General features: G+C 36.2%; 1 protein-coding gene and 1 long non-coding RNA gene across 3 annotated transcripts in view; one reads left to right on the plus strand and one right to left on the minus strand.

The window, feature by feature from the left end:
- The window catches only part of LOC143653473 (uncharacterized), a 163,416-nt gene that overhangs the window by 10,890 nt on the left and 126,451 nt on the right, over nt 1-26,075 (minus strand). Inside the window, exons 6-10 of one of the 2 annotated variants that reach the window (XR_013161303.1) lie at nt 25,642-25,817; nt 23,247-23,377; nt 21,709-21,833; nt 15,144-15,239; nt 9,593-14,531 (exon numbers count right to left, since the gene is read on the minus strand). This is a non-coding gene — a long non-coding RNA (uncharacterized LOC143653473). Of the gene's footprint in view, nt 1-9,592; nt 14,532-15,143; nt 15,240-21,708; nt 21,834-23,246; nt 23,378-25,641; nt 25,818-26,075 lie in introns of those variants that run through there. The other variant, XR_013161304.1, reaches the window with a different exon arrangement.
- Nucleotides 8,020-8,955, plus strand: LOC143653470 (olfactory receptor 5W2-like). Its single transcript, XM_077124495.1, has one exon. The coding sequence runs from the start codon at nt 8,023-8,025 to the stop codon at nt 8,953-8,955; it is 933 nt and encodes a 310-aa protein (XP_076980610.1). The 5' UTR covers nt 8,020-8,022.

Here is a 26,075-nt window from a genome sequence, read left to right on the forward strand (position 1 = left end):
ATGGTTAAACATTTGAACTATTTGCAAACACCCTTCACAGAAATGGGGGTTCTTTTGCAGCACTCACTCCAAGTATCAAGAAAAACAACTCAAATATCACTGAATGGAAAGTCCCTATTCAAATTAACAATCATGATATTTCTCTTATAATTACATAACATCTATTTCAGGGACAAAATGTATTATGTCAATACCCTGCTAATTATTCCCTAAGTGGCTTTTCAAAATCAGCAAGTCTAGAATCCTTTAATTATTATGTCCCCAGAGTCATAAGAATGCCTGTAAAAATGCTTTGTTATATTGATGAAATTATTCATGTAGGTAATTGGAGACAGCTTCTTCCTGGGTAAGTAGCTTCTGTAGTTATTAGACTCGCTCTAACGGTGTATGAATTGGCTTTTGTGGCCCTGAAAGCAAGAACCATTGATTTCTGTTGGGGAAGCATGTTCATCATTCAATTCTGTATCTACAAGGTAATCTATTTTTTGTCATTCTTTCTGATGTAGCGTCTACGGGGCTCTAAAAACATTTCATTGAAATAAAGTTTCTATTATAGTTAAAAGAATAAGACTGGCTTTCTGATAGTTTTATTTTCATTCTAAGATCATGTTGTTACAGATTGGGAAGAATTTAGTGAATCATGGCAATTGATTGAATCACAGCATTTTAAAGCAATAATCCTAAAATCTCTATCTTCTACTACTTTTACCTTTCATATCTCTTCTCTTGGAATTCATAAGCTATCAAAAGGAATATTCAATGTAGAGTTTCCAAGAGTAAGTGGCCTGCTCTTTCAATAAATGTGTGAGCTGTTTCTCTCTTCCTTCAACTGCTCTATATCCCTCAATCTGCCTCACAATGGCCACATTAGTATCCTAATTACCTTCATGGCTAACAGCATGGGCTTTTGGCTTTGAACCTAGCTGAATCTGAATTGCAGCTCTGAATACACGACTTTAGGAAATTACTTTAAGCCTCAATTTTCTCATCCAAATTAGGGAATTGGTAAGAACAGTGTACCTCCTAAGGACACAAGGTATTATAAGGCTTTAGAGTCAGGAGCTGTTTCTAAAAATAAGCATAGTAATCCTTTTTCTACAAAATAAACATAAAAATAGGGTGCACAGGTGGTTCAAGTGGTAAGTTGCTTGCTTTTCATGTGGGAGACCCAGGCTTGATCCCCGGACCATGCGACCAAAATAAACATAATAATAATGATAGTACCTACATTAAAAGTTTGTTAGTTTTATTATGACTATTAAATGAGTCACAAGTAAAGTGTTTAAACTATTGCCTTGTATATGAGAACCATTGCATAAATATTAGCCATTATTAGTGCACCTTGTTTCACAGCACTGTCCATAAAGGGAGAGTAAAGGATCACAGTGGAACAATTGAAACTATTTTTTGTTGTTTAGCTACTTCTGTTAATCTCTGTAAAAAGATATACATGGATGGATCTATAGGTAGGTAGGTGGTTAGCTAAAAACATCACAGATAAATAGATGATAGTTAAATATTTCCCTCATTTAATCCATCCAACAGCCCTATGAGATATTTGTTGTTCTTATTATATTAGAGATGAGAGAATTTATACTTAATTATAAAAGATTACAGAGGCCACACGTGACTGAGAAGCAATTCTTACCAAATTCTTTCTAAGTCTAAAACAAAAGACTTATCTTTTCTAAATATAAAGAAAATGGCAAAATTATAGTAAATTATCTGCTGTCCTTGTATTACTGTATCTCATTCACACTCTCTCAGGCAAGAACAGAAGACAGAACATTAATAATGTGATTAGCTTTTCTAATACTCATTAGATTTCCTTGTGCACATGTCTAGGGGGTTTCAATGATTAAATTAGAAAAAGAAATAGAGTTCTTAGGTCTATTACTGCCTTAGTATTAAACATATAAATGAGAGAGTGAACCCAACATTTAAAAAATTCCATTCCTGGATCTCTTTGGCAACACTAATATAAGTCATTGGATGCTTTGTTTTGCATATTTCTAAGTCATTTTTCAAGGTCAAGTTCAAAATCCTCATACTTTTAAAGTTGAGCTGAAATTCCTTTTACTTCTAGAAATGTTTTAAGACCCTAGATGCAGTGTTTGATAGAATTTTCATAATTAACACTCTGAATTATACTAGCCTAAAATATACAGCAGCTATTTTTGTTTACTAATTATATTTTATCAGTGAGAGGCCATATAGAGCAAGTCATATAGCTATAATGTATAATTATTTATTTGGCTACTTCATTCATTAACTAATATTAATTGGGTGCTTACACTAGTAGTAAGGCATTGTGATAGCTTGGTGAAGACAAAGGTATTTTAAATTTCCATTGCTATCCATGTCCATAGAAACATTATTCATAATAGCCAAAATATACAGATATCAGCTCAAGCGTACATCAACTGGTGAATGGATAAATAGAATTTGTATACCCATACAATGGAATATTATTTGGCTATATAAAGGAATAAGTAATGATGTACATTACAACATAGATGAAGCTTGAAAACATTATGGGAGGTGAAAAAAGTCTGACACAAAATGCCTTATATTATGATTCCATTTATATTAAATATTCAGAAAATGGAAATAAATAGAATTAGAAAGCAGATTAGTGGATGGTAGGGACTGCGGATGGGGGAAATCAGGTTGGAAATTGACTGCTATGTGAACGGAGCTTCTTTTGGGGATGATGCAAATGTTCATAGATGGTAATGATGGCTACCCAAACTTCTGAATATTTTAAAATACTACACAAGTGTATATTTTAAAGTCTGAATTTTATATGTGAATTTTACTTCAATAAAAACATTTTTTAAAGTTACCATTAAAGTGTAGTGGCATTTCTAAATAAAGAAGTGCATGAAAATATTTCATAAATGGAAGAAACAAACTGAATAGTAGGAAGGAGTTGGAAGTATAAGCAGATGTTGTCTTTGAATTTCATTAGATTTATGGTTTTACTGGAGAAGGAAGGTAGAGATATAGTTCACTGTGAAGCATAACATTAAAATCAATTTCAAGTTAAAAATGAATGAAGTTTTGATTCACATGACATCATGTTGAGTGAAATATGCCAGACACCAAAGGGTAGATATTATATGATGTCGTTGATATGAAATAATTGGAATAAACTCATAAAATCTGAATCAAGAATATGTGTTTCTGGTGGTTGGGTAAGGGGTAGAGTTTGGCAAGTTAATACTTAAATTGTACAGAATTTTTATTTGAGTTGATTGTAAAGTTTTGGTAATTGATTGTGGTGATGTTACCACAATACTGTGAATAGAATTAACAGCACTGAATTATATATGTAAATGTGGTTAAAAGGGAAAATTTTACATTAAACATGTTATTAGAATAAAAATTAAAAGAAAAAGCATAGGTACAAAACAGGATTCTATTGTAATGACGGATGATAGTTAATAGTTCAATTATAACAATGTTCTACATAAATTACAACAAATGTTCCCAGAAAATGCAAGGTTCTGATAATAGGGTGGTAAATGGGAATTCTGTATTTTATGCATGATATTTCTATAAACCTACAATTCCTCTAACAAAAAAATTAATAATGAAATATCACTTGTGGGCAGGCCATTGTGGCTCAGCAGGCAGAGTTCTCACCTGCCATGCCAAAGACCCGGGTTCCATTCCCAATGCCTGCCCATGCAAAAGTAAATAAATAAATAAATAATCTATTATAAAAAAGTCACTTGCATGTACCTTTCCTGGTATTGATCAATTTGGTGACAAGAGTGAAGAATTAAAAGCAGTACTTTGAAAATTATTGCAGTGTCCAGGGGAGAATACAAAGCCAAATCCAATTAATCTCATGTTTGCATCACACAGAAGGGTGAAAGCAGAAGCCTCAGAGATTTAAGTCCCAAGTGTTATAGACAAATCAAATGTCATCTGCTTATTGTTCAGCTTCCAGAGACAAAGACAAAAAGACATGCAAAACTCAGGTATGTTTATGTGTATCCACATTTAAAGAAAATAGAATAAGGGAAACATATTTTTGGAAAAACATATGAGAGATTTGGCAATGAGTCATTTTATTGCTTTCTTTCTCAGGTATGAAATAATAAAGGCTGCAAACTATAGGCCCCCAAAATATTTTCTTCTTAAAGATGAAAGAATTTCATTGATCACATTTACTATGCATATACACACACAAACACACACACAGCTTTTTTTAATTTGTTTTTCATCTTATAGCTGTGCATTTATCACAATCAACTTTTTTCTTTTTCATGAAATATAATATATACACCTAAGAGCAATCAATTTCAAAGAACATCACAACACTTAGCTTTAGAACAGATTTCACAGTTTCATATGGGTTACAATACCACATCTTTAGGTTTTTACTGCTGGCTGCTCCAACACACTAGAGATTAAAAGAAATATCAATAAAATGATTTGACAAGCACACTCGTTTGTTACACCCTACCTACTCTGCATAAATCCACCATCAGTTTTTATTTCTCCTACTCTTTAGCTAGGCTTGTTTGGGCTATGCCCATTCTAACTTTTTCATGTTGGAAGGGGATGTTGATAATATGGGATGGGGGATGGAAATAGGTGATGTTCTGGGGAGGCTGGCCCTCTTCATTTCAGGATTTATTTGGTCTAGGGACCAATCTGGAGGCTGTAGGCATCTGGAAAGTTACCTTAGTGCATGAAACCTTTGTAGAATCTTATATATCACCCTAGGTGTCCTTTAGGATGGTTTTGGTTAGGGTTTGGCAAGGTATGATAGGTAACAATGTTTAGCTGAAGTACGCATTAGAGTGACCTCCAGAGTAGCCTCTTGACTCTATTTGAACTCTCCTAACCACTGATGCCTTATTTGCTTCACTTTTCCCCCCTTTTGATCAGGATGGCATTGTTGATTACATGGTACCAGGGCCAGACTCATCCCTGGGAGTCATTTCCCATGCCACAAAGGAAACTGTCACACCTGGATGTAATGTCTCACATTGGGGGTGGGGGGAAGGGGAGCGGCATGATTTCACTTGCAGAGCTGGGCTTGAGAGAGAGGGGCCACATCTGAGCAACAAAGAGGTCCTCCAGAAGTAACTCTTTGGCATACCTATAGGTAGGCTAGATTTGTTCAATACATATATAAGCTTTGCAAGAGCAAGCCACTTGGACTGTTGATTTGGGTGTCCCTAATGTTTGATAACATCTGGCTGGGAATTCATCATGGTAAATTTTAATAATTCCATAGTTTTCTCCCATCCTTCAAGGGACTTTGCTAATACTTTTTGATTATCTGCCTAATATACTCTGGATGTATCCAGGCGTTACATAAGCTATGAAGGATTTAAGGCCCTCATACTTATTCTGGTCTCCCTGTGTTTGGATTGCTTAATGATCTATCAGACAGGCTGAGTTAAATCAGGTGCTACAGAAAATTTAGGTTCTGGACAAAATCAACCTTTCTTCCTTTGGTCTCAAAGAATAGGTGAAGGTCAAAAATACAGACAATGTCATCCTTACCCCTGTATTCTGAATTACCTTTATCCCAACCTGATTGTCTCCATTCTTATCTCTAAATACAAGGTTATACATACACAAAACAGCCTCTCAAAGTCCAGAAATAACAATTATTGCTATGGACTAAATGTGACTGCTAGAAGGGCTTACAATCCAAACCCCAGTTTTCTTATAAGTATTCTCTAGATAAGATCATAAAATATTGGCTCTTTTGTTTCTGACTTATTTTGCCTCACCAAATGTCCCACAGGTTCCTTTAAATCATTGCATGCCTCACAACTTCATTCCTTTTTGTAGAGGCACAATATTCAATCATATGTATACACTACCTTTTGCCAATTGCTTCTCAGTCAGTGCATCTTTCAGCCACCTCCATCTATTAGGCCTCATGTATAATGTCCAAAGTCAACAGCCCACTGACGCTCTCAATTTTATACAATTGCATTATTACCAACAAAAAGACAATCAACAAACACAACCTCATCAAAAAGAAAATCTAAACATACCTTAATTTTGTCCCTCTCCCCACCATCTATGCCTGATATTGCTGTGATATTGATGATGTTTACCTGTTTAACATAGTCTATAGCATGCAGTGTCAGTTTTCCCTCTATAGCCTCATTTTATACAATCTTTGTACAAGATTCATACCTTTTCAGTAGTTCATGTAAGAACATATATTTGTGGTGTTATTCAGTGAGACACACGAGTCTATATAACTGCTTTCATGTTCACCTTCAATATGGTAATATTACTTAAAAACCCACTAGTGAACTGCTTTCATTTCCATCTACTCCCTTACAATTAAGTTCAACCTCATTAACCAACTGTTCACCCATCTCTAGCTTCTGCATATCTCCAGGTCCCCCACAATCTGTATTATAAGCCTCTGAGTATACCTTTACCATAGTCACAAAAGTGGAATCATACAGTATATATATTTTTGTGTCTGTCTTATTTCACTCAGAATTATGTTCTCAAGGTTCACCCATCTTGTCATGTGCTTCAGGACATCATTTCATCTTATTGCTGTATAAATATTCAATTGTATATATATATATACATATATATATTGATGGGCATTTGCATTTCTCAATCTTTTGGCAATTATGAATAATGGTGCTATGGACATCAGTGTGCAGATGTCTGTGTCACTGCTTTCAGTTCTTCTATATATATAATGAGTAGTAGTATTGCTGGGCCATAGGGCAACCTGATATTTATTTTTCTGAGGAACTACCAGGGTGATTTCCATAGTGACTGTACCATTATACTTCCCACCAACAGGGCTAAGTGTCTCACTTTCTCCACATTCTCTCCAATACATGTAGTTTCCTGTTTGCTTAATAACAGCCATTCTTATATGGGTGAGGTTTTATCTCTTTGTAGTCTTGATCTGCATTATTTTATTTAATCTGGATTCATTAGAAAACCTTACTTCTTTTATTATTGTATACATGTATACCTGACATTTAGATTTTATTTTTGGCTTTATCTCAAAAATAATTTAGATGCATATTACCGTGTGAATGTTCAACTCCATATGTATCACAGACCATATTTACTTGGGTCTAAAAGTTAAAATAAATCAGAACATCATACACATTCCAAATCTCATAAATGCCTAGAAATTGCACAGACATACACAACTACAACACACACACAAACATAAATACACACCTACACAAGCAATAGAACCCTATATATTTCAGAAACACCTATTATCTCATTTCCTATATCTGGTTTTTAATGGAAAGGTCAATTTAAAATTCGAAAGATTGCAAATGTACATACAAAATTTTGTTGTTTCAATTTTTTTCAGCCATTCTCTTTCACGTGTCAAGAGATCTGTCCTTTTGCACTAGACAACTTCTACAAATAGGTAATGACTATTGTGGCAAAGCAGTAATACCTTTATACAGAAAAGCTTAATGTAATATACTTCATATCTCACTAAATAGTAAAGACGACATATACCCAGACCGTTACATTATATTTTCTTTATTATTGTCAGTGTTGGGCTCATTATTTCTAAAGCCCTCATGTAAGTATTTTAATGCAATTGTGATTTTGTAGGAACAGAATAAATGTGATCACTTTTTTTGACAATGTAAATATTTTCAAGCATATCAGGTCATTGATCTTGCACCTCTGAGCCTTGTCTCTCTAACATGGATGTTTTTACCACAATATTTTGACAATGGAATGAGGTTACAATTAATCTAATTAAACTCCCTAATATAAAGAAGTGGAGGCCAAGGGAAAATGAGAACATGAGGAGCTGCATATCACATGAATGGCATCTCCATGGAGGTCAAAGTTTCTCAATTCTGATCACACTAGTCTGGGTAATATTCTGAAGATAAAGAAGGAAATTCACAGGAACAAATAATTTTCTAATTTAAAGATAATAGTTTGTGGATGCCCAGAGAGTTAAACATGGATATACTATTTTCTTGATTATTTTTGCCACAGTTTAGTCAAGAACAAAGAAGAATGGACAGGAAAAATTGCTCCTCTTTGACTGAATTTCTTTTCTTGGGAATAACTACTAACTCTGAGATCAAAGGGACCCTATTCACCATCCTTATAATTGTGTATCTCACAAACATTCTGGCAAACCTTGGAATGATCATTTTAATTAGGATGGATTCCAAGCTTCACACACCCATGTACTTTTTTCTCAGCCATCTTGCCTTCTGTGACCTCTGCTACTCCACAGCAATTGGGCCCAAGATGCTGGTGGACTTCTTTTCTAAGAACAAGTCAATTTCTTTTTATGGATGTGCTCTGCAGTTCTTTGTCTTCTGTGTCTTTGCAGACTCTGAGTGTCTGCTGCTGGCAGTGATGGCCTTTGATAGGTACAAGGCCATTTGTAACCCCTTACTCTACACTGTCAACATGTCCAGCAAGGTGTGCTCCATGCTCATGGCTGGGGTCTACCTGGTGGGGATGATGGATGCCCTGACACATACAACTTTAGCATTCCACTTATGTTTCTGTGGGTCAAATGAGATTAATCACTTCTTCTGTGACTTACCTCCCCTTTACCTCCTTTCATGTTCTGATATACAGGTCAATGAACTGGTAATATACACCATTTTTGGCTTGATTGAACTGAGTACCATTTCAAGCATTCTGGTGTCTTATTGTTATATAATTCTATCAGTTTTCAAGATCAAATCTGCTGAGGGGGGATTCAAAGCTTTCTCCACCTGCACTTCCCACTTGACTGCTGTTGCAATATTCCATGGAACTATGCTCTTCATGTATTTCCGGCCGAGTTCTTCCTATTCCTTAGATCAAGACAAAATGAACTCATTGTTTTACACCCTCGTGATTCCGATGTTAAACCCCTTGATCTATAGCTTGAGGAATAAAGATGTGAAAGAAGCTTTGGAAAGACTGAAAAATAAAAGGTGGTATTAAATATTCATATTAAATAAATATGTATATGTATGACTGTGTATGCATAAACTATTTGTGTTTGTTGTTTTCATAAAATCATGTGAAAATACATAAGAAATGAGTTGCTTCATACACTAATTTAAAAAAAAGAATATACCAAATTACAAATCATACCAAAATTTTGCATTTCATTAAATGGTCATGTTTCATTATATGGCCTGAAAGAATAAGAATATACATATATATATATATATATATACACATAAATATATATACACATTTTATGTATATATGTACATAAAAATATGGATATATTTATATATATACAATGTATGTATATAAATATCTCATTGAATAAAAACTGCCTGACACTTCTTGTTATGTCAAATTTTATTAATTCAAAGCTCTATTTGGGTACTATTTCAATTACTCTAAAATTTAATTCATGTTTATTAAATGTCTTTTGTACATTTAGGTTCTTAGTATTTCATGATGAATCCAGTAGTTCTTATACTAATGAATAGTCTAGTGGAAAAACAAACTACAATTAGTTTAGCTTTCAACAATTCAAAATAAATTGCAAAGCATCACAAAATAAAAAAAAAAAGAAAATCCAAAAAATAATGCTAATTGGTATTCAGAGAAAGATTTCCTTCAATGGGATAATTTTGTTACAGGCATAAAGGATAAGAAAAAATGCAAGTTGGGGAATGAAAGGATTATGGGCAGAAGAAATGGCAGTTAGAGGGACTTAAGGAACACAATAACTTGCTTTCAAAGAAATGAAATCCAACATGCTTAGGTTATAAAGAACAAAGTGAAGCACCTGAGGAAAGTACATCTTTGAATAGTAATTTTTAATTCTTCCACCACTTCTGCAAAAAAGCTTTCCTTCCCTTCTCCTTTCTCAATCCATGTTAAATGCTACTTTCTGTATTCACAATGATCTCCTCAAAGCAGTTTTAAAATATTATTCTTTTTATCAAATCATTTTCTCCAATATGGGATTGTGAATATTTTGTGCTTAATAATTGAATTTTTCGTTCCTTATATCCAAAGAATCTGCTTCATGTTTTTGACACAAAGTGAGAAATAAACAGATAAGCACTAAAATCAAAATGTTAACATTGTTAAGTGCTGATTAAATGTTAGTCAAAGCAAAATTAACTAAATACATAATATGTGTCTTGAATATCTATTATAGCTTGTAAGTACATGCATCTATTGTGATTACTAGAAGTAATGGATATATGAAGGAATACATACATACAGTTTAGGAAAAATGAGAATTCATTGATGTACTTGCTTGATATTCACCTACTTTATCTGTCTCAGTTCTAGCAACACTCAAGGACACTCCTGCTTATACAACTATAATTGTACAAGCTAAAGTCATTGAATGTCATAGATTTGATAGCTAACACTGTAAAATGCCCTGTGTGAAAACATTCCAGAATGGGAGTAAAGTTCATGGACTTCCTGTGTTTTCCATGTTAGCATTTCTTTGTGGAACTCTGGGAAATGTCATGGGAAAGTATAGAAGTAGAACAGGCTTATGGGGAATGAAGCATGCAACATGCTGAACACTTTTGTTGACCTGATGATGAACTGTTCACAGCTGGTATGAAGGATAAAATCCTGCAATCTGCATCTCCAGCCTGGTATGGGATATTAGTAGCTACTCTAAACCCATTGATCAGCCAGGCCATTCACCAGGGGGCACAGAAAATAGCAGAGTTGGGTGAGACACTAACAAAGAGCCCTCATGAGGGGTGGGGCAGAGGACACATGTGCATGTAACCTATAAACAATTAGAGGCTGATTTAGTTGCCACAGGCACTTCAGTAGAAAAAATATATAAACAACCTAATGCTGTATTAGTAGGACTCTGGCAAAAGTTGCCTAAGAAGAAAAGATATCAGCCTATCTACATCTAAATCTGTACCAATATACAGCACACCCCCAAGGAAAGAAAGTCAGATATAAGGGAGTGCATGCCTCTTACTCCCAAAGATTAGGCCTGGAGCCATGGTCACCTTAAAATATAGGTGACGGTAGGTGACTGGAGGCCTCACATAAAGCTTGTCACCTACTGATTTTCAGCAAACTACTTGCATGTTTTAAGCCTTATTTATACTGCAGTAGAGTGCACACTCCTCTATGGGAATTCCCTAGAGATTTAATGGGCCCATAAAGGTGATAGATGTGTATGGGTGATAAGTCCTACAAGCAGTGCAAACTACCCAAACATAATAAATAGGGCGCCTCCTCATCTGAAGTATATTGTATATATTTCTCCCACTCACAAATATATATTAGAGGTGCATGTGTTACAAGACCTAGACCTTACTAAAACCACTGGTGAATTTCACCCTTTCATATGCATGGTGAAATCAATTATACTGGATGATGCTTGTGGGTCCCCAGTGAACCTGGCTTTACCCTTTCCAAGTGCTTGGGAGGGTCTACTCTCCTGGCCTGAAGCTTCTTGACTTCAGACCTCAGACTCCATGGTTCCGCCTCTGAAGTTATTTTTTCTCCAATGAATCCCTTCTCTGTTCCTCTCAGTCCCAACTGGCAGTGGTTCTCTTTTATACAGATCCCACAACATTCATTGGATTTCTATGCAGTAGCCTCAGATCATGCCCATCAGATGTAAGGAGTTTCCACAAATCCTTCCTGGATAACTCCATGTCCAATCTTGGCTTTCTCTGAAGTGGCTGACTGGTTGACATTTGTACAAATTCTCACATGTGGTACTATTCTCTGAGGTTTCACTTCCTGGAAGCCCAGAATTTTCCAGAACAATTTCTGGTTTCTTTGTACCCATGAGCTCAATTTTAAGCTTATCTCTTTCCTGTCACATTTCACTGTAAGCTGCGAGGAGAAACCAGGCTGCACTTTCCACATTTAATTTGGAAATCTTTTCTGTTAAATATCCAAGTTCATGCCTTTAAAAATCTGCCGGGGAGCCAAGGCCAATGGTCTATTTTTCCAGATCATCTGCCATTTTAAACAAGGATCACCTTCCTTCCAGTTTACGATAACATGTGTTTCTTCTCTGTTTCAAGCTTCATCAGAGGTACCTTTAGAGTCCACACTTCTACTGACAGTCTCTTAAAATCATTCTAGGCCTTCTCATCAAGCTCCTTACTTCTCCTCCAAAATCTTCCCCTTACCCATTTAAAAAGCCATTCCAACATGCTTGGTATTTGCAAACTGTAGCAGCATTCCACATCTCTGGTACCAAAATCTGTTCTAGTTTGCTATCTGCTGAAATGCAATATACAAGAAATGGAATGGCTTTTAAAAAGAGGAATTTAATAAGTTGCAAGTTTACAGTTCTAAGACCAATTAACTAAAGACGATAGAAATGTCCAATCTAAGGCATCCGAGGAAAGATACCTTGGTTCGAGAAGGCTGATGACATTCAGGGTTTCTCTTGGCTGGAATGGCACATAGTGAAGTCTGCCAGCTTTCCCTTCTGTCTTCTTGTTTCATGAAGCTCCCCCAGGGGACATTGTCTGTCATCTCCAGAGGTCTCTGGCTAGTGGACACTGTGATTCTCTCTTTGTCCTTTCATGGTTCTGCTGCTGTCTCCTCATTCTCAAAAGGGGACTGTCTCCAAAATGTCTCCTCTATTATAGGGTTCCAGTAAACTAATCAAGACCCATGTAGAATGGGTGGAGATGTATCTCCATCTAGTCAAGTTTAATGCCTACAACTGATTGAGTCTCATCTCTTTGGAGACAATCTAAGCAGTTTTCCAACCTATAGGATTACAATAGACCATTGCTCCCACAGACTCATTAGGATTAAAACATGGTTTTTCTAGAGCACATAAATCCTTTCAAACAAGCACACCATGCCATTAAGGGGGGAACAAGATTAAACCCCATTATAGAGACTAAACTCTACATAAATCCATGTCAGTTAAATTTGTGATACTAAGTTTGAATTTAATTAAGAAGGTAGTGAGTGAATATTATATGAACGGCCACTTTGTACTTAGTGTTATGAATGATCTCATGGTGCTGTGGAAACAGCACTATGTTTGAATTCAATTTTTGTGCATGAGCTCCTTTACCTGGAAATTCTGAAGACTATCTGCTCTTTAGCCAAGGCTGAATGCTAAGGAGAAAGGCACTGACTTGTCTGTAGTTAAAACACTGAGTAAAGGCTTTCCCACATAGATGACATTCCTAAGGTTTCACTACAGTGTGAGTTCTCTTATGTTTTCTAAGGTTAGAACAATGGGTAAAGACTTTCTGACATAAAAGACATTCATAAGGTTTCTCTCCATTGTGAGTTCTCTCATTTTTTCCTCAGGTTAGAACTTTGAGTGAAGTATTTTCCACATAGATGGCATTTATACAGTTTTTCTCTTGTGTGAGTTCTTTCACATTTTCTTAGATAAGCACATTCACTGAAGGCCTTACCACATAGAAGATGCTCATAGGGTTTCTCTCCAGTATGAGTTTTCTCATGTTGTCTAAGGTTAGAATAATGGGTGAAGACTTTATTATAGAGATAATATTAATAAGGTTTCTCTCCTGTGTGAATTTTCTTATGGACTCTAAGATAAGAACCAAGAGTGAAGGCTTTCCCACATAGATGACATTCATATGGCTTCTTTCCAGTGTGAATTCTCTCATGTCATCTAAGGCTAAAATATTTAATGAAGGCTTTCCCACATAGATGACAAAATACGGTTTCTGTCCAGTGTGAGTTCTCTCATGTTGCCTCAGTTCAAAATATTTAGTAAAGGCTTTCCCACATAGATTATATTTACAGGGTTTCTCTCCAATGTGAGTTCCATTGTAATGTGTATGGTCAGTTTTGAACAAAGAATTTCTCAATTAGATGACATTTATGTAACTTACTTCTATTGTGAAAAGGCTCCTTCTGATTAAAAGATGATTGGTCATTGAGGGCTTCTTAAAATAGATTGCTGAAGTAGGGTTTCCTTCCCTTGTGAGTTAATACATGTTGACTCACTCTAAAATTGTGAGTACAATCTTCTGGCAATTCATTACATATAATGTCATTCATTTGAGTATGAGAATTCTGCCTCTAGAAGTAGAGGATAGACTGTAAGAGGTTTCTCTATAAATATTAATTTATATACATATGAATTCTAAACTAATCCATCAGGGACAGTCTCCAATTAAAATATTTCCCATGTTATTTATGAATCATGTTATTCTCCTGTATGTACAGAGATCTACTCTTTTGTAGCATCTCAACTACTGAACTAGCTAATCAGTTTTGAAGACTTTATGATGTCTCAATGATTGAGTATATGAGCCATATCTGTAGAATTTTATTTTTATAAATAATTATGTTTATATATTGTGTTGAAATTAATTTTTCTCTAAATTCAAATTATCACAGACTTTTCCTGAATTAGCACTTAAACTAACTCATAGTTAAGTGGTTGTACTGAATTCTTAATATATTGCACTCCCAGGTATCTATCTATTGGGAGACCAGGGTTATAGCCATGATGCTTACCAATGACATGATGGTAGATATGTCGTTCTTGCAGATAGGGTTCATGGATAGCATTTCTTGTTTTTTAAGACCAATTTCCCTTCCTGAAAGGATTGAAAAACCAACTAATTGCTAGACCAGCATTAGGGAAATGAATATGGTGAAGCAATACACATAGCCCAATAATTGTTTCAAATATGACAGTTATATGAGAAAGAGTATCAAATCAGGGATTATTTCAGGTAGCATAATCTTTACATGACCTTGACAATTAGAAAATATGTTCAAGACTTAATTATAAGAAAAGTTATTTCAAAAATTATATTTTGGTCAGTGGTAGAATGCTCACTTTTCATGTGGGAGACACAGGTTCAATTCCTGGACCATGCATCCCCCCAAAAGATTAATAAATAATAATAATATTTTGGGAAGGTAAAGAAAGTTAAAACCATTGAAGATGAGGACCAGAAAAGGGGTCATAAGTGAAAATTTAAATCCAATTGTCCATGAATATCTATTTTGCCAAAGACACAGATAATTGAATATAAATTGAGAAGTAAATGATAATACAACTTCACCTGAGAAAATTTCCCCAATATGTACACTTACATTTCAGAAAATATAACTTTCAGAAATCTGCAGATGATGGTTTCAAGAACTGACTCACTCATTGCAAGGTTTCTCCTTGTCCTAAAGCACACATTCCAAGAGCTCACCTGAATTCTGGCTTTGGAACAATCCAATTCCTTCTTCCTCTAGTTCCTCCCCTTGAACCAACTTTGAAGCTACATCTGATATACAGATTGGATATCCTGATTGTTGGAAAAAATAAAGGATATTTAGAGTTCTTTGTACTTAACAGTGTATTATCATGAAGTCCTCTGAAGGTGATTGTGTTAGATTACAAGCTGCCAGAATGCAATATACCAGAATTGGAATGGCTTTCATAAAGGGGAATTTAATAAGTTACAAGCTTACAGTTCCAAGGACATGAAAGTGTCCATTTTAAGACATCATGAAAAGATTACCTTCACTCAAGAAGGGCCAATGGGTCAGGAACACCTGTCAGCTGGGTAAGCCTATGGTTAGCATCTGATGGTCCCTTGCTCCTGGGCTCCACTTCTTTCAGCCTCTGTTTCTTTGGGTTTCCCCCACTTTCCTTCTCCAGGGCTAGCTTTCATCTCTTAGCTTCCCTTGGCTATCTCCAGGTTCTGCCTTGCTTGACATCTTATGGCAACATCTGCTGGGTTCCAAGCATCTCCAAATATTTATGTCTCTATTGTCCACATGTCTGCATCTCTGTCAGCTATGCAGTTGGCTCTGATCCTTCTGTCATTTCTGATTCTCTCCAAAATGCTTCCTCTTTTAAAGGATTCCGTAAACTAATCACAATTCACCTGGAATGGGTTGAGTCCCATCTCCATCTAATCAAAGCTCAAACCCACAATAGGGCCTGATATATCTCCATGGAGATAATCAAATCAAAAGTTTCCAACCCACATTATTGAATCAGGATTAAAAGAAACAACTGCTCCTACAAGATTGAATCAGGATTAAAACTTTTCCGGGGTACATAGCATTTTCAAACTGGCACATTCCTTCCTCCAGACCTCATAAAAGATATGTTTTTTCAATATTCAAAATATATTCACTACATCAAAATATCACAAAAGCCTTAAGCCTTTCAGTAACAATACAAATACAATAAGAAGTTAAAGCCAGTAAAAAAAATCAACTAAGTCAAGTATAGGCACAGTCTGTTCTAAGACAAAAAATTCTCTGGCTCTGGACCTGTGAAACTTAGGACAAGTTATCTGCTACCAATACACAAAAGAGAGACAGTCATAGGACACATGTTCCCACCGGTATAGGGAGAAATCAAAAAGTAAAAAGGGGTCACTGGATCCATACAATTCTGAAAACTTGCATGGCAATCTCTATTAGATTTCAGCTTCTGAGAGGTATTTATCCTTTGTGCTTTAGAAAGCAGCAATCCCACCCTTTCCAAGAGCCTATGTGATGGCCTTGCTCTCTCTCCAAATGCTGGTTGTTTTGCAAAACTGGGGTTCATTTGGGAGCAACATCTGTTTCAAAGCTACACCTTCTCCAGACTTCAGGCAGCACCCAGGATCTCTGCCATCTTGGGAGTACATGTTCAACCCCTCCTGAACAATGGTATGGCAGACAGGTTCCCCCCAATCCCCAGTTAATGCACTCAAACCTCTCTGGTCCTGAGGTGGCACAACTCTTCCTGAACAATGGAGCAGAAAGTCTGCCCTCTGCTTCCAGGTCAAATGTACCCTCTCCACATATATGGTTGGGTCCACTTTCCTAGCCCAAGGTTTCCTGTCTCCAGACCTTAGCATCTATGGTTCTGCTCCTGAAGAAATTTTTAGTACACATTATCCCTTTTAGTCCAGATAGGTAATGGTTTCACTTATACAGATACCACAACACTTTTGCTGGTTTTCTATGCAGTATGCTGGGATCATGTGATCAGATAAAATGACATTTCACAAATCCTTTATGGATAACTTATCTCCAATCCTTGCTTATCCTGTAATGTCTGACCATTTCCATGCTTGGATAAACCTTCATGTGGGGTACTATTAACATGATTCTCATTTTGTGGAAGCCCAGAATTTTCCAGAATACCAATTTCTGTCTTCTCTGTACCCAAGAATTCAGTTCTCAACTTACATTTTTCCTCTCACATTTTACTACAACCTTCAAGGAAGAGCCAGACTGAATTTTTCACATTCCGTTTGGAAATTTTGTCTGCTAAATATCCAAGTTCATAACTCTCAAATTCTGTCTCCCATCTACAAAAAATACCTTCCTTCTAGTTCATTTAGAGTCCACATTTCTACCAACAGCATCTTCAAAGCATTTTGTTTCTTCTTTATCAAGCTTTTTACAATTATTCCAGAATCTTCTTTGTTTCTATTTAAAAAGCTGTTTCAACATGTTTGAAATTTGAAAACTGCAGAAGCACCCAACTTCTGGTATCAAAATTTGTGATAGTTTTCAAGCTGTCAGAATATGATATATGAGAACTGTAATTGCTTTTAAAAAGGAGAAATTAATAAATTACACGTTTATGTTCTAAGGATGTGAAAGTGTCCAAATTAAGGCATCAACAAGAAATTACCTTCACTCAAGAAATGCTGATGTGTCAGGGCCACCTCTGTCAGCTGGGTAATCATGTGGCTGGTATCTGCTAGTCCCTTGCTCCAGGCTCCATTGCTTTCAGTCTCTGTTCCTCTACGTGTTCCTCAGGTTATTTCTCCAGGGCTGGCTTTATTCTCTTGGCTTCCCTTAGCTCTCTCCAGGTTCTGGCTTGCCTAATATCTTATGGCAACATCTTCTGGGCTCCAAATATCTCCAAATATCTGTGTTTCAGTTCTCCACATGTCTGTATTTGCGTGAGCTCTACTGTGATGTTTCTGTGGGCTCTGAAGCTTCTGTCATTTCTCTCTCCAAAACACTTCCTATTTTAAATGATTTCAGTAAACTAAGTAAGTCCTACCTGGAATAGGTTGAGTCGCATCTCCATCTAATTAAAAGTCACACCCTCAATTGGGTGTGCCATTTCTCCATGGAGATGATGCAATCAAAAGTTTCCAAGCTATACTATAGAATCAGGATTAAAAGAAAGAGCTGCTCCCATAAGATTGTGTCAGGATTAAAATATGGCTTTTCTGGGGCACATAATATTTTCAAATGGGCACAGTAATATCCTAGTTTCTCATGAAAGTGGTTGGCTTAAAAAATCAAAATGTATTTGCTCATAGTTTTGAAGCAAAGAAAATGTCCAAATCAAAGCATGATTGAGACAATGCTTTCTCCCCAACACTGGCATTCTGGAGCTGGCATATATTGATCCTGGTTCCTTAGCCTGTCATATGTCAAGGCAGAAGGCAGCATCACTTGGTCTCTTTCTTCTATTCTGGGTTTCATTCATTTCAATTTATTTCAGGTGGCTTTCTCTATATATATTTGAGTTTTATTCTCTAATGAAGCATGTCAGTAATAGGGTTAAAACACATCCTGTTTTAGGGGGTACACTTCTTAACTGAAGGAACCTCACCAAAAGGTCATACTTACAATTGGTATACAAGCATAGGTGTGGATTTTAGTTAAAAGTTTTCTGGTTACACCCAACTTCAAACTGCCGCATTGTACCCTCTAGACCCCAGAAAGATTTGTTCTTTCTATAGGCAAAATACATTCATTCCATTAAAATATCCAAAAAAAAAATCTTAAGCCATTTCAGAAGCAATGCTTAGAGCAAGGTGCAATCAAAACTGGTTATGGGTGTGGTCTGTCCTGGAGTATGGTCTGTTCCTCTGCCTGTGCACTTGTGAAATCTAGAGAAGAATGTACAATGGAGGGACAAGCATAATATAAACATTTCCACTTGCATAGGTAGAAATTGAAAGGAAATACAGTTCATGGTTTCAACCCCTGCAAGGCATACTCCATTCCATTTCAAGGTCTGAGAATCACATACGGGATGGCATTTTGTCCCCTAAGACTGATGAAATGGGAAATCAGCCCTTCCAAGTGCTTGTACACCAACCATACTCTCTGTAAACACAGAAGTGAAGCCTTCAACATCTCAGAACTTTGGGGAGGTGGTCTGACTCTTAAATCCATGGGGAATAGGCACAACTCTCTTAGAATAGTGAAGTGGCAAAGTGAGACTCTACAATCCCATGGGTACTGATTCCATCCTCTGAAAGAAGGGGTGGCAATCAACATGGGGTGGGAGGCCAACACACTCTAAACCATGAAACAGACACACCATTTCAATGTATATTTGTGGGCCTACCTTCTTGCTTGAGATCAGACCTCAGCTTCCATGGTTCTGCCCTTGAAGTGATTTTTCCTACAATCTGTCCCTTTTCATCAAGGCTGCCAGTGGTTGCTCAGGTAGATCTTGCAAAAACTTGTCAGTTATGAATTTTGTACACAGAGGTGCAAACCATTAGACAGAAGAACATTCCACGAATCCTTCCTGGATAACTACACCTCCAATCTTGTTTTGAACAGAAATTGATGACTGGTCCCATGTTTAATTAAACCCTCAGATGAAGCACTATTCTCAGGGGACTCACTTTCCAGAAGCTCCAAATTCTCCAAACCATCAATTTCTGGTTTCTTTAAGTCCATGATTTCAGTTTTTAGCTTATCCCATTTCTATCACTTTTTATTATAAATTGCAATTTCCATGCTTAACTTGGAAATTTCCTCAGTTAAATATCGTAGTTCATGAACTAAGGTTTGCCTTCCACACTGCATCAGAACTCAATATTGACAAGAATTATCTTTCATCCTGTCTCCATATGCATCACCATTTTCTTCTAGGGCATTACTGGAAATACATTCCACATTCATATCTCTATGAATGTTCTCTTCAAAGAAATTTAGGCCATTTTCTATAAATTACCTCATAATTCTTCCAGCCTCAACTAATTACCCCATTCCAAAGCTGAATTCACATTTTTGGTATATGCTACAGAAGCACCCCGATTGCCTAGTGTCAAACTTTTCTTTTAGTTTCCTAGGCTACTTAAGCAAATAACATACAAAGGGTTGGTTTAAACAATGGAAATTTAATAGCTCATGGCTTTGAGGCTTGGAAAAGGTCCGAATCCAGCATCATCAAAGCAACATTTTCTCCCCAAGCTGTGGCTTTCTGGCACCATAGCTGGTAACCATTGTTCCTTAGCTTTGCAACATGACAAGACCTATAATGCTGTCTCCTGGTTTTCTAACTTTTCCTCAAGGTTTAATTGACTTCAGCATCTTACTACCTATGGCTTTCTCTTTCTCTCCGAATTTTGTTCTCTTATAAAGAACTCCAGTAATAAATGAAGACTCATCCTGCTTGAGGTGTGACACACTTTAAATGAAGTTAACTCATAAAAAGTTAATACAAATAATACTTCACATGTGAAGGAATCGATTAGATTTAAGAAGACGTTTTCCTGCAGTACACCCAGCTTCAAAACACTATAGTGACTAAAGACCATATACCTTGAAGGCCAGCCAAGGGAAAAGTACCTGGAACACAGAATATTGACCATTTTTCACCATCACAGGGTTATGTCTTGATTTTGTGCCCAAGTACAGTGAGAAGTTCTGGTTGCTGATGCCCAAGTTCTAGGACAGACTGCAGAACACTCTGTATTTTCAAACAAGGAAAAATTCTAGGTTTCCCCAAAAGTTCATTATTTTCAAAAAGATTTCAAAAACAAGTGTGATGTGTCAACTTAGCCAGATGAGGGTGCCCAGTTATTTGGTCAAGTAAGCACTGGCATAACCATTGCCGCAAAGAAATTTCATGGCTGGTTAATAAACCAGAAGGCTGGTTTATTAAATCATCCCTTAGTTTGTTGCATCTGTGGCTAATTACATCTATGATCAAATAAGGAAATGTCCCCCACAAAGAGAGAATCCAATCAGTTGGATTGATCCAATTAGTTGAGGACTTCTAAGGGAGAAGAGAGAACATTCATATTTTTTTCAGTCAGCCAGTTCCTCTGGAGAGTTCACTGATTACCTTCATTGGAGTTGCCAGCTAGTGCTTGCCATATGGAACTTGGACTCATGCATCCACACAGCTGTGTGAGACACTTTTATAAAATCTCATATTTATAGATATCTCCTGTTGGTTTTGTTTCTTTGGAGAACCTTGATTAATATAATAAGTTCCCTTGGAACAGTCTAAGTTAATGTGGAATAGGATATGCTTGTTGTTTTATTACTATTGTCTGAACCCACACCATATCCCTAGGGCACAATGATTATTTAGGATATATTTAATCTCCTTATTCATCCTTGTAGAAAATACTCATTGTGTTCTTATCATTGTTCTGAGTGTTTGATGTTGAGTAAAAGAATAACATGAAATTTGTGTTCACAAAGATTACATTCTAGTCTGGTGATAAACTAGATGTAAGTAATAAGTAAAAGAGATTAAAAATTTAGGTAGTTTTTCATGTTATAAAATAAAGATACGCACATAAAGTAAAAAAATAAAATCTAAAACAGTATAGACAAGCTGTTCTAGACATTTCTTTTTCTTGTTGCTGTTGTTTTTACAATTATTATCTTGGGTTTTTTTTTTTTTTTTTTTTTTTTTTTTTGCATGGGCAGGCACTGGGAATCAAACCCAGGTCTCTGGCATGGCAGGTGAGAACTCTGCCTACTGAGCCACCATGGCCTGCTCTAGACACTTCTTTGGAGGATTAGAGAAATAAACTTGATACTCACCCACTGAGAGAAGATGACATATTCTCCAGCATCACATCTCTGAACAGCTTTCTCTAGGATGTATCCAGCACAGCCCACTCTTACTGAGTGAATTCAATGACTACATTTTTCAATTTTGCTAACTCCTAAAAATATCAGGAATATAAGAGTTCAGATAGGGCCATCTGCCAATGTCCAGAATAGAACAATTGAGAGTATAGCACTGAAGAATTTGTGACTGTTGACAGAAAACTGAGACTGCACTTGTGTTTCAAGCTATGATTCTCAAGGCTGAACAGCTATATGTCTTTCACAGTTATGGACACCTACACACACACGCACTGATTATTTGACTCAATTATTTTTAAAAATCTCAAAAGATACATGGTGTAATATAACCTGGACATTTCCCAATAAACTGGCCATCATGACTTGCTGATGGTGATGTATAATTTTCACTTCAGCCTTTATAACAAAAAAAAAACAACCCTTTTCCACCTAATTCAGGTTAATATTCAGGCTCATTATGGGATACTGAATATCTATGTTTTCCACTTTTATAAGGATAGTTAGTTTATTGTACCAGATGACCTCAGTTTTCTCTCATGTATGAAATCATTTCACAACCAGTTTGAAATTTTGAAGCATCCAATGGCTTATGTGTAGAGTACTTTGTATCTGAATATAATACACAGGTATATTATTCAATATAATGACAGCAAGCTTTGTAGTTAAGCATAGCATTCTGCAGAACTAAACAGTTATCATGGATAACTTGGAACAGTGTATGCTGCCTCACTCAATTCTCCATAACTCATCATAACATACAAGCATGGAGAGATCAGTGGCGCATTTCACAGACTACTGAAGAATGATCCTAGCTGGCTATTCTGAGGATATGGGATCATCCAAACTCAGCTTTCCTTGGGATTTTCAAAACCAATGTTCATCATCTCTCTTCTGTCTTCACCTCCTCTTTATGCTCAAGAGTAAAAGAAGGCTCTCAAGCCATTCTGGTCTCTCCAATTCTTCAGAAATGTTCACAGTGTCATAAATTTTACTCTACCCATTATACTCCTGAATGAAAGCTAAAATTAAAGAAACAACACTTCTTTTCATTACTTCCATTAGCAAATTTGAATAAAGAGTGTTTAAAAGAGGGGGAAATGGGCAATGAGGAGAAAAGAAAAGGGCAATTTTAGTAATCATTTTTGAGCATTTTAAAAATGTATAAATATTCAATATCAGCATTTAAGAAATTAGGAGTTGAGGATAATAAATGATTCATTTTTCCTTCTTTTAACTAATTCTCACATTTGCTCCTTGTAACAATGCAAAACTCTCCATCGTAGCAGTTGTAACACTGTACTGATAGAACTCACTTGCTGAAAGCCAGCCTCCCTACTGAACATAAGCATCTGTTGTTACTCACCTCTATCATCTGAGTTCACCATAAGCCTAAGCCATTTGCAGGCCTTAACAGGATCAATAAATTCATTATTTCTCCAAAGAGGACATGGGCTAAATGAGAAAAAACTCTCTCAGCTCTTTAGTCTTACCAGAGTCTGGAACAAACTTGCACTGGAAAGATTACTTATTGATGAATGATCACCATTCCAGAGATGAGGATAAATATGTTAGCGCAGATCCTTGAATATCTTCTAAAGGAGATTAGAATATCCATGCCCATCTGTTGAAAACATAAGGGTAATTTCAGTAAAAAGAATTCTTACTCATCAGTGACTGCATTGTCAACAGCTCAGCTGACAACTGTCTTCCTCTGGGTTTACTATTCTAAGATTCTAAGATTACTAAACATTTCTGAACCTCTGTTCATTTTATTTGTTAAATAGGCAAATTTCCCTTAATCAATATGGTTAATTTGAAGATTAAATAAATGTAATTCTCCAAGCACATTTAATACATTGCTTATGTGAATTACACCAAGATAAGCACTAAGTAAGCAAAGTTGAGGATGGAGAAAGAAAATAATAGATTCTGGACTTGTCCCCAATTTCCAGATCCAACTCTTATGAATTCTAACCCTCCACCTGGGAATAACCCCAGTCCAATAAACATGAACATGAAGTATGCTCAAAGAGAATAACTTCTTTTTGCAAAGGAGATGAAAATTATTGAGTTTTATATATTCATTAGCCCATGGTTTTCAGAGATTTTCCATTCCTTCCCTGATTCCAAAACAGTTGGTCTCCACATCCAAAGAAACCACTGTGGATTTTCTCACCTATCAGTATTCCTGGCTTCTGAAATATCCATCCTAGTCCTCTCAATTCTCACTCCTGTCCTGCTTTACCTCGTGCCTGTCCTTCTGAGGATACGTGCATGAAATAATCCTGGTTCCTCCACACTGTGTGTCTAATATAGCACTCTCTTAATGCTTACTTATGATCTCATCCAGCTGGATTTAGATAATAAACAAGAAAAAATGCATTTCAATATGGAGTGATCAATTCAAGGACTCAGTCCACTTGTAGGGATGCATGGATGGCTGCCATTATACAAATATAGTCCTGAAAGTTCCTTGCATCAGAAAGTAGCATGCATACATCAGGTCATAACATCACATAATTTCCATAGGTTTTCAGGAAGCTCAAATAATATTAGCATGTTTAGTAATTACATAATTTCATGGACAGATGATGATATTTTCTGAAAAAGAAGCCAGATTCACTTACTCAACTGTATCTGAATTCACATAAGCAATGTATTAAATGTGCCTGGAGAATTACATTTATTTAATCTTCAAATTAACCATATTGATTAAGAGAAATTTGCCTATTTAACAAATAAAATGAACAGAGGTTCAGAAATGTTTAGTAATCTTAGAAAATTACATGGCTAGAAAAAGACACAGCCAGAGTTTGAATTTTTTCTGCCTGTTTCCCCAGTTCAAATTCCTTAAGGCTTACACTTAGATTTTACCTGCAATGCCATCTCTCATTTCAACAAGCAGATTCTTCCCCTTATTGTGAAAATATTCTTTTCATATAGTTTGCTCACACAATTAACACCCCATGCCCAGGTTCTTCTCCCACATAAGAACCTTCATAAAATTGAATTTACTACTAAAACATCAACTTCTGGTTCACCTGATGTTTACTGTCCAGCATAACCTACACTTACTCACATCAATTTATACTTACTGAGAACAATATTTCTTATGCTATGCCTTGTGCATGGCTCCACACAGAACATAACTGAGATGTTGAGCCAGGTTTAAGCACAGTTTCTTTCCTTCATTTCACTTATAAAATTTGTCATTATACATTTATTAGTTCCTTTTTCTGCGCTTCCTACTGGTCTAATTGCATGAATTTGTTGCTCAAATAATTTTATACAAGTTTCTCTGTGATAAGAACTAATGAATAATGAATCTAAAGAAAGTACATGTCCACTAAAACCTAACCTGACCTCAAATGGCTTGGGTCTAAATGCCTGCAGTCAAATCCAATAATTACAGAGTAAATAAGGTCTGTCCTTTTTTGTTAAAATTGCCTTCCTTATAAAACACAGCCTAAACAGGCCAAAAATACAAGTAAATCAAGATTTATTGATGATGTCTTCTCCAAATTCCAGTGCTCAGAGTTTCCTTATCAATCTATAAAAAGTACCATTTTCATGGCAGACTCTCCTTTAGTACAACTGGCAGTGTCATCAGTCCAATAATACAAAACATACCCTCATTAATCCAAATAACAGTAAAGATACCTATAATCAACACATGCCTTCTTTAGCACAATCCTTACCATCAAAATACATAAATCAGGCAGATATCCTTTAACTGCTTCTAAAATCTAAAACCCAACCCACACAACTCTTCCCAAAGGACTCATTCTTTTGTGGATTTTGATATGCTAGGCAAGTGCTCTGGAGAATCTGCAGGTAGAAGGACTCTGCTACTCTGCATCTCTAAAGGGACTTGTAATCAATCACCATTTTCTAAGGATGTGATTCTCTTCAACCTTGTGGGATGAAGCAGTATTCAGTGGACTCAAGGATAGTGGATGCCCATGAAGACAGTTTAAAACATATTGGACTCTGTTACCAATGACATATTCCAAGTTTATTCTCGAATGTCCGTTCACATCAGTGGGACCATACAGAATGCACTGAGAAAAAAATGGGGAAGAATTAAATTTTAAATACATGCACCACAATGAACAATAGATCTTTAGGCATCTGCATTGGTTAGGGTTGTCTAGAGAAACAAAATCAACAGGAAATATTCGCAAATATAAAATTTATAAAAGGGCCTCGCATAACCTTGGAAACACTGAGTCCAAAACCATAGGGCAGGCTGTGAAGCTGATGGTTCCACAGTGGAGGGTCTGGACGAACTCCACAGGAGGGTCACAGGCAGAAGCAAG

This window comes from Tamandua tetradactyla, chromosome 13 (genome assembly GCF_023851605.1).
Source record: "Tamandua tetradactyla isolate mTamTet1 chromosome 13, mTamTet1.pri, whole genome shotgun sequence".
Lineage (NCBI taxonomy): Eukaryota > Metazoa > Chordata > Mammalia > Pilosa > Myrmecophagidae > Tamandua > Tamandua tetradactyla.

What these genes read in the sequence shown, in the direction of transcription:
- LOC143653470 (XM_077124495.1), top strand. Translation starts at nt 8,023, where the DNA reads ATGGACAGGAAAAATTGCTCCTCTTTGACTGAATTTCTTTTCTTGGGA.